Raw genomic sequence first — 10,000 nt, 5'->3', positions numbered from 1 at the left:
CGGTGTTCGACGTCTGGCATGAGGATGTAAATCGCAGAATTTGGTATCAGGGCTCAGGGACAATATTCAAATCGCCTTCAAGGTAGCGTTTAAGGTGAAGACATCAAACGTATTGTCATACTGTGGTAGTGGTCTAGACCAATCAGGCATAAAAATTTTCGTAAAAGCGACGCCACTTCTAAATGAGACTTCCCCCCACACATACACCCACCCACACACACCCGCGCGCCTGTGATTTATATCCACTTTCCTCAGCTCTTGGCTCCTCGTGGAGGAGCCTGCCCTGCCCGCATGGCAGTTCTCCAACCGGAGACCCGTTATGTTGGTAGCCCTATCATCTTCCTGGTGTTATCATTAACAACCGTTCAAGACGAAGGTTGGTTTCGTCCTTTGTCTTCCAATTTCCTCTTCAACCGTTTTCTGTTCCCATCTCTATCTTACTCAGTTCTTTATTCCTTATCTGGTTAAAGAACCTCGCAAATCTTGACAGCAACAACGGCTTGTATGGAGTGCTATATTTTACTGCTTGCACGCACACATGTTATATTGGACTCTCTTCTCTGGCACATGGGTTTAAATAACTCCATATTTAGGGCAAGGACGGGATTAAATATAGACTAGACGGAATACATTTTATAAATTATTATTAAAGTTTTTGTGATTGAAATTCTGATAATTTTGCGCCATTTTTTAACCTGGTGTCGACATATTTTCCACAGGTCTATTTGAGTTGACTGCGGAGCATGAGTACATTACTATCTGCCCTCGACATCGGGAAAGCTACGGGATACGTTGGACATGCGGAAAGACTCGCTGTTCCATTCACAGAGAATTTAGTGGCTACACAGCACAACCACCTAAAGGAAATCGTGGAGTTAACTTGTTTCAGGCGAAAACCCTTTTTTCTGAAACCGGAAAAGTTATTCCTGTTGGCTCGCGTAAGTTCCTCTGTTTTGAAGTTGATTCATCAAGTTGGGTAAATTAATGCCCAAGGGCGCTAATACGGGCGCCAATTTGAACGGATGCACCTCTGAGACAGAAGAACATGCTGTTGGAATGACGACGCGTGATGGAATAAGTCGTTTATATTAATTCTATTAGTATACGGCCGCTTATTGGAATTGATACTTTAAGTGAAATAGAGATGTGAAATGGCAATAGAAACGAGTAACGGCATACAGAAGAGCGTTGGAATAGGGGCGCGTATTAAAACGATGACACTAAATAGAATTGAGTGCCAAAATCAATACTTTTTTTTTTTAATTAAACTTCTAGCAATATGCCCTATGTGTAGACAAAAAATTGGCAGCATGGCAGGAGTTGCCAAACAAGAAGAAGAAATCGACAACCAACGGGTGTCTGACGGTGAGGTAGAAAAAGATGTATACCGAGAAGAGGAAGAATCGGGACATGAAGAGAATGACCCGGAGAAGCCTTGTGTTTTCGCTGATGACACGTCTCCTTTCAAACAAGAAATGGATGAAAAGGCCTTGGCGAAAAGTTCCTGGTTAGAAGAGCCATTAAGTGAAGACGAACAAAGCACAGTAAGCCACTTTCTATACTTTATCTTCACCGGTTGCATACTAAATTCAGATTTCAGATTTGTATCATTTTGCAATATTACATATTTTTACACCGTCTAAATTATATGATTATATAGCTAGACACGGTTGTTTTACTAGAAAATACACCACTTATGAAATTCTTACGAAACTACATCCAGGATCCGTACCCTCACTAGTGAGGATATTGATAACGTCATTTCCGGCTTTTTCACGGTTGTTTGTTGCTTGTGCATGGAAAACAATTCAAGTTAAGCGCCTGGGGAGAGGTCCTAACCATCAGTAAGATACCGCCCGTCAGTAAAATTGACCAATCATCGCGTGCGTACTATGTGACACCACATACTACATCTTCACTTGTTGGTTATTTGCAGATTATGTCCCTTGAGGAAACAGACATTAGTTTAACCCCGCAAAGCAGTGCTGCTTTACATCGAGAAAGTTTGATGGCAGATGCATTGAGGTCACATGTCAAAAGCTACAGAAAAATGAAACTCAATGATTTCCTTGGGAGCTGTGGCCTATCGGCAATCAGTGAAGTAGATATGGATTTATCTTCCGCTTCAGAGCGTACCAGGAGACGATATATTGCTGAAACTCGTGAAGTTGTAGTGGCTGTTCTCAAAACGTTGTCGCAGAGTCATGCCGCGGACTTGTGGGACGCACTGAGAACCTCCGACAAGATGTGCGAAGTCTTTAACCTCCCCAAACTCGAATTTGATGAGAAGAAAGCTTCCAGCGGAAGTAATGAGAAGTATATCAAAGCTCTTGCGGAGACATACGACAATGTATCCAGCAGAAATATCAAAAGACAAGTACTTTCTATCATAGCAGACCTGACCACCTATGAAGAAATCCGTAAATTTCTGCCAGGTTTAACGAAATATATGTTCTGTGAAGCACGAAAGCATCGATTGACGTGTGGACGTGGAGTTCCTGTGGTACAAAAGGCTGGAGTACGCACTAGAGTTGACATCAATCAGTTGGATCATTTTGTTAACTTCATAACTAGTCCCTACATTGTACAGGACCTGCCATTTGGCGAACGGTTCTTGAAGTTATCTTCTGGAGAGGTAATTCACACCCCTAACGTCATTAGGGTGTCAGTTAATGAGAGAATTATCGACCAGTATTTGCAATATTGTCAAGAAGGTGAAGCGACTCCACTCAGCAAGAGTACTCTTCGCCGTGTCCTGTCTGCTTGCAGTGCATCAGTAAGAAAATCCCTCCAAGGGCTTGACTACTTTATTTCAGAAGGAGGCAAGGCCTTCGACGATTTGCTGAAGTTGGTGGACAAGCTAATCGATTTTGGGATCCCATCAAATGTTGCTCAGGATCTTCAAAGAGGGCTTAAGTCAGGAAAGAGCTATCTTAAAAGTGATTTTAAGGTAAGGACAGTGATGACATGCTGAGGGGTTTGCATTCAGACCCTTCGTAAGGTGGGGGCCCCAAGCTCTTTCCTGTAAATAGCCTGAAAACACTTTCGCCGGCAATAAGGGAGCTTGGGGTCCGCTTTCATATGTCCGCGGAAACAGTGTCAGAATTAACTTGTAGTGAACGTTAAGGCGATCGTTATGTTGTAGAATGTTAGTTATCGCATACAAAACGCATGCTTGCTTCTGGTGCGCTGTTAACACCGACTAAATGGTACACTTAGCATGGAACACTGTAATTTTGGGTTAACGTAACGCGAACGAAAAGAATACATCTGTAAATTTCTAACAGACGTAGCATATATGCTGCAGTACCAAGAGTTAGATCTGGTGAAGATAGCTAATAACGTATCTACTCTGGAAAAAAAATAGCAGTTCTCAGAGCAAGTGTTGAACCAATAGCCTTAAACTAACAGTTCCAGGCTCTGAGGGCTTTTTTAAATAGCAATTTGTTGTTTTTCTGCAATCAGGTCAACGTTACCAGCTCGCGTGTTCCAGACCACTGCAGTAAATATTCCCTAAATGATCCCACAGATTCAAGTTTCCGAGGCAATTGCGACCACACCCATGATCTTCTCTGTGAGCGATGCGAAGGACTGAAAACTGTGCTATCTGGTATCCAGGCGGCAATTTTAAATAGTCCCTTTGAATCAGAAAACGAAAAAGACGATGCACTTCACGTGTTCCAAGGAGCCGTAACAGCTATCGAGAGCTGGAAAGCTCATCAACTGCGAGTTGTGAACCTGGATAAAGCACGTAGCGATGTAATCGACTGCCTGAGTGAAACAAACGTCTTGCTCATCCAAGACTGGGCAATGAAATTTCTCCCTCGGCTGTACCGTGAGTCACAGGGCGAATGGTTTGGAAAAAGAGGCATTTCCTGGCATATTACAGTCGCTTTAAGAAAGAAAAGTGGTGAGATTGAGACACAAGCATTCATCCACATAGTTCAACGTTGTGCCCAAGACAGTGCCTGCGTGACGACACTCATGGAACATGTTCTCACAACATTAAAGAGGGAGAACCCAGAAATAGAAAATGCATTTTTCGGTCAAGATAACGCTGGATGTTATCATTCTGCCAATACTGTTCTGGCTTGTAAGAACATCAGCAAGCGAACTGGGATTTCCATTCGTCGCATGGACTTTTCTGACCCACAAGGAGGCAAAGGTCCATGTGACCGGTTTGCTGCCACAATGAAGAATCATGTGCGCTCTTACGTAAACGAAGGTCATGACGTAGTTACCCCTGAGCAGTTCCAGGAGGCACTGCTCTCGCATGGAGGAATTTCTGGCGCTAGAATTGCTTTGCTGCCTGATCCAGTTTGCGACAAACTTAACGCTAAGTGGCCAGGCATCAGTAAAGTGAACAATTTTGAGTTCTCATGTGAGGGTTTAAAAGTGTGGAGGGCATACCAAGTTGGTGAAGGAAAACTACTCCCGTGGTCTAAATTCGAAGGTAAAAATCGTAACTTTTAATTGTAGGGACTAGAGCGTGAGATTGGTATACATGAAAAGACACTAAACCTCAGGACAGCTCCCTACATGTAAGACAATGCAAGTTACCTTTTGTTCTATCACGGTGCTGGAAAAAATAATTCGTGCGATGATTGGAAAGTAACCGTAAATGGTGCATACAGGTTATATCGAACTAACATCCCACCGATAAGCCAATGGGATAAAGCCAATTTTGACGGCTCTTTTCTTTTCCTTTAAGGTATTGATGGTTCTATCACAGTTGTAACGGATGTGGTGTTTTCCGATGGTGGATTCCGTCCAGTGAAGCCACGAAAGGCAACTGAGAAATGTCAGTCATCCTGCAAGAGTGGAAAAAGCACTAGCCTCGCAGAGGAGCGAAGCGATAACGATGACGAAAACGAGAGATCAGGTGCTGAAGTTGAAAACGGAAGTGAAAAATTGTTTGCCTGCCCAAACGAAGGTTGTATTAAAACCTATCAACGCTTTGGTTCAATGGTTAACCACACGCTTTACGGTCAATGTGTGTTTCAGGCTGAGAGAGAGTCCCTTATTGATACAGCGAAGGTCCTGTACTGCAGAAACCTCCTAGGTGAAAACAGTGCCCTCACGCCAACTACAGAAACAGCGGCGGCAAAGTCTTCGTTACCATCGCCACACAATGCACTGGATAAGGGCTGGGCGTTGAGATCAACCAAAACGTCCAAACCTTTCAGTGAGAAGCAGAGGCGTTTCCTCGAGGAAAAGTTCACAATCGGTGAGACGACAGGGAGAAAACTTGACCCCGTGACAGTAGCTCGACAAATGAGAGTGGCCAGGGGCAGCGATGGGCAGCGGCAGTTTACCCCTGAAGAACTACTGACTGCCAACCAGATTCAAGGCTTTTTTTCCCGCCGCGCAAAATCTAAGAATCAAACAGTGATTGAAGTTGAAGATGATTTCGTGGCAGCTGAAGTTGAAGATGCCTGCCATGGCAAGCGTGCGTAATGAAGTGATAACCCAAACGCAACCGATTCATCCAGTCACCTTTGACGGCTACAATCTTTGTGATCTTGTTGCTACAGGGAGGCTGTGTAAGCTTACAGTATCCGTTTTACGAGACATTTGTTGCCATTTTGAACCAGAGATGAGTTCAAAATCACAGCAACTGCCACGCCGAAAAGCACCATATGTGGAGATATTGGAGAAACATGTCCGAGCTTGTTCTTGTTTTGACACGCTACCTGCCAGCTGACCATTTCAATTGTGTCGCATACCTTGTTTAGTTTACCGCCAACCGTCCGTACTTCCAGTAGGATTATGCTATGCGAGAGGTTGCAACGACGGTCTTCCGATTCCTGGTGTACTAACTTTAAGAATTCACATGATCATCCCTCTGAACGGGCTATGTGGTACATAGGTTTTTACTGTATAAACGTTTCTTTAATACAGTGTTTCATTGTCACAGTAAGGGTCGAGAAACTATATTTTCTTACAACACCCTTAACGCTAGAGTGCAGTTTTAAATTTTTGTGCAGCGCCCATGCAGGTTTCATCATGGCACAGCTTAAAACAGCATCAAATAGACGGGGCTCCCAAGGGAAACAGCAATACACTAATAAAAGACGGACCATGTCATCTTTGGGGACCGTCATGTATTTTCTGAGAAAAAGTTGTTTTTGGCAAAAGTTATTTTTTGACCGTAAGTTCAGGAAAGCTTTTTCAGCATTTATTCCAAGATCCCAACAGCAGCAAGCTAGGGTCAGGAAATGTTAATTTTCTTTGGCTCGTTTTACTTCCCTCCTCCTGTCCATTGCGGAAAATTACACCACTCGACCCCCCTCCCCCCACCCCCCTCTCCTCTCTCCCAATGATAAAATAATGTTATCCTTCAAGTGCTGGTTGATAATCAGTAGTGCCGGTGGGACAAGTCTTTTTACAACCTAAATGAACACCAAACTTCAATTGTGCTTCAGAACAATTATCGATTTGCACAAGATGAGTGAAGACTTGAGCTAACTCAAATAATGTAGATAGATTCATGAACTGCGTTCAATCAATACGCGACAAAGAAGTAAGTGTACCTAATTGAGAGTGTTTGTTTACTTTAGGCCGAGATTATTGACATCGTACGCATTGAATTAGAATTTAGACATTCAACTGTACATGACCTCGAGACATATTTCGCTGTTTTGCTACCTCAATACGGATATAGTTTCGCCAGCTTAAAGATAGCGCGTACCGGGCGTATTTGAGATATGAAATTTTTACAGGAGCGCGGTTCGATCGTTTCCCTTCTAAATAAGATTTGTTTCAATGGTTTGTTTATTTACATTAGTGAAAGCAGAACCTCTTCGATAAATCACTCGAAGGATATTGCAAGTACAAATAAAGTAGTAAAGTCAGTAAATGGCTGTTTCGAAGGGAAATATGCTAACATTTGGACACGATTATCATGTTAAACTTTACATATTTTCCTTTGCACAATGGTCATACTTGTTTAATATTTTTCTCTCGTGCTGAAGAAGTTGCCCATTTTTTTATTTCTCCTGGTAAATCTGCAATGACAGTTTTACATCCAGGTTAAATAGTTCACTGTTAATCGACATAACATGGGAGATATCGGCCTTTCGATTTACAGTATATTTATGTGTCTCAAAAGTATCCTGGAAGTACACTACAACTTTTCACTCGAACATGACCAAAACTTTTTATTTCAAAGACGTATTTCACACAGATCGTGAGTAGGAAGATAGCTCTTAAAGGCGATATTAATGGATTTTGGTTAAAGATAATGGTAAGCTGGAAGGGAGGATGATAAGAAGTCGTGTGATCCGCCATATTGGCTCCCCTTCGGAACCGACAGAAACCGGCCATGTTCAGAACTCCCAAAATAAAATGTACCAGAACTTTGAAACATCCATTTCGTAGTTAGGACCCCAAAGCAAGACTACATGCAAAATTTCAGCCAAATCTGTGAGGTACCGTGGCCGCGACCTTTTAATATTACTCGAATCTTACAGAGTATGACTCTTAAATTTGTCATCAGAAAATTCATCCATAAAACAGCATGAGACAGAATAAATAATCAGAAAGAAAGAATAAAACAAATTCATGAATATCGGTAAGAATTAGAAAAGTCCATTCATCACACAATCAAAAGAAAAAGCAACATCACAAAAAAGAAAGTTAAGCATATCTCTGATTAATAATAATAATAATAATAACAATAATAATAATAATAATAATAATAATAATAATAATAATAATAATAATAATAATAATATTTGTGTCTTGAGAATGCATAAGATCAATGGAAAGCTTGTATTCTTTGTAGGGAATGTGAAGAGGAGTTGAAAGATCATACTCCGAGCTAGAACAAACACAGGAATTGAAGAAAAAGGGGTGCTATCAAGGCTACGCTATCAAGGCTACGCAACCTAATCTCATCCAAGACCAAGCTTCAACTGTACCTAACAGCAGTTCTCCCTCATCTGACGTATTGTCAGATCGTATGGCATTTTGTTAAACAATCTGAGAGGCGAAAACTGGAGAGACGGCAAGAACGCACTCTAAGAGTAATTTACAACACTTATGACGATCATCTACACTGTGCAAAGCTGCCCTCTCTCTACAACAGGCGGCTTCAAGACATTGTAACTTTAATGTATAAAGTTAGAAATGGCTTGGCGCCTGATTACATAGTTGAACTTTTTAATACTGCCAACAAAGGTTACTCCTTGAGAAATGCTGACCTTGAAATACCTTGCTACCCTACAGTAAGAAACGGAAAACATTCGATCAGATATCAGGGTCAATATCTTTTGTCCAGACTACCCTTAAGCGATAGACAGCGACAGTCACTGGACAATTTTAGAAAAAACATTAGGGCACTTGCATCAAATGCAATTTATGCACCACCTAGCCAGCTTCGCAATGAAATCTAATCTTATTTTAATTCTCTTTGTCCAGTGACTGCCGAATTGTTTAGCTGATACCAAGTAATTATAGACTTGTCAATATTTTAGATTAGTCGAGACTAAGTAATTATAAACTTGTAAATATTTAGATTTTCTCTAAATCAAGCAATTTTAAATTTGTAAATATTTTGGAGTGTTGGCTTTTTTAAATTTATTTTTATTTTATTTTATTTTTCTTTAATTTTCTATGTGGAAAGTTGAAATTCTTTTAGTGTCCACAATTAGCGTATATTTAGCTAAATACTTTGACACTTAAAGTTCATTCATTCATTTATTCCTGATGTTGTACTAGGTGTACACACTAGCATCATGCATGCATACGACAACTGGTCTCCAGAAAAGTATGCAGAGTAAAGAAACAACAAGAACGGGGATTAGATCTAGCATGCATTGTGCCACAATGCAGAAGAAACCAGCCCTCATCTACTATGTGGCTGCTCTGCTATAGCTCAAACAATCCATAAGTCGAGGCATGATAAAATCTTAACAGCGCTATACCACTTCCTATTATCATTATACAGCATGGAAAATGATGACTCCAAAGCCTAGTATAAACAAGCTATCCCCAAAAGAAGTATTGAAAATGACCAAGCGCTATCTAGAACAAATACTCTGGGATACAGCCATCCACACAGATAAAACACCAGAGAATGGAGCAATAAGCCATATATGACCCTCTTCGATAAGAAAAACAAGAAGATCATACTTAAGGAAGGAACTGTGTGCAACGTAGCACAAATCAACGACAGGGATGAGTATAAGAAGAGAAAGTACCTGGACCTACGACTAGGATTACGCAAGGTTTACCCTGACTACGAGATCAAGTAAATCAAATATAATGTTTAACTTCCTGGGAGATTTCAACAACACCCTAGAGAAAGGACTTTCTGACCTAACCCACAAGAACGAAACCAACAAACTGGTAACCAACTGCCAGAAATTGATCATCACACAAAACTGTGCAGTCATCAAGAAACTCTACAGTTTGGTTTCAAAAATTGTAAATGGAAAGATATCAATAAAATCTATAATAATAATAATAATAATAATAATAATAATAATAATAATAATAATAATAAGAAGAAGAAGAAGAAGAAGAATAACATCCTGCTACCCCTCAACGACGACAGAAGGATGGTCAAAGAAGGTTGTTTGAGCGTTACATTAGGAGTGTATCAGAGGATACAGAAAGAGACTGGTAGATCTGTGAAGAGACCGTAACACCAAGGAAAGAGCTCAAAGCTCAAAGAAGTTACCAATCAGAGATTGGCTTATCAAGTACGCCAGATTGAAACCAAGAAGTGGCGAGAGACTGTGGAACCAGGGGAAATAGCTCTGAGAGAAAAAAATTAATATTAAGAAAATGAAACTACAAAGCATATTGCCACAGACTTACCAGATTATGAAAAATCATCTGTTACCTAAGAAGAACACCGAGAGAATCCTCTGCGAAAGGATTCTGGAAGTCTTGAACAGGGAGTAGAATTACCATCAATGAAGTCAAGTGATTAAGTATAGCTGAAAGCAAAGTTAATGAAGCTCTCAGGAGGATTCAAACCCAAAACATCACT

General features: G+C 40.8%; 1 protein-coding gene and 1 pseudogene across 1 annotated transcript in view; both read left to right on the top strand.

Moving 5' to 3' along the window:
* LOC138002685 (uncharacterized) overlaps nucleotides 1-5,378 on the top strand; it is a 7,159-nt gene extending 1,781 nt beyond the window's left edge. The window contains exons 3-8 of the mRNA XM_068848684.1: nucleotides 720-938; nucleotides 1,276-1,544; nucleotides 1,937-2,950; nucleotides 3,466-4,453; nucleotides 4,712-5,227; nucleotides 5,344-5,378. Of these exons, the coding sequence (XP_068704785.1) occupies nucleotides 720-938; nucleotides 1,276-1,544; nucleotides 1,937-2,950; nucleotides 3,466-4,453; nucleotides 4,712-5,227; nucleotides 5,344-5,378 (3,041 nt within the window). The remainder of the gene's footprint in view (nucleotides 1-719; nucleotides 939-1,275; nucleotides 1,545-1,936; nucleotides 2,951-3,465; nucleotides 4,454-4,711; nucleotides 5,228-5,343) is intronic.
* A 4,185-nt stretch (nucleotides 5,379-9,563) lies between these two features.
* Nucleotides 9,564-10,000, top strand: part of LOC138002684 (uncharacterized) — a 1,935-nt pseudogene continuing 1,498 nt past the window's right edge.

Source organism: Montipora foliosa, chromosome 5 (genome assembly GCF_036669935.1).
Source record: "Montipora foliosa isolate CH-2021 chromosome 5, ASM3666993v2, whole genome shotgun sequence".
Classification (NCBI taxonomy): Eukaryota; Metazoa; Cnidaria; class Anthozoa; order Scleractinia; family Acroporidae; genus Montipora; species Montipora foliosa.
This window is presented reverse-complemented; position numbering and strand designations above follow the sequence as displayed.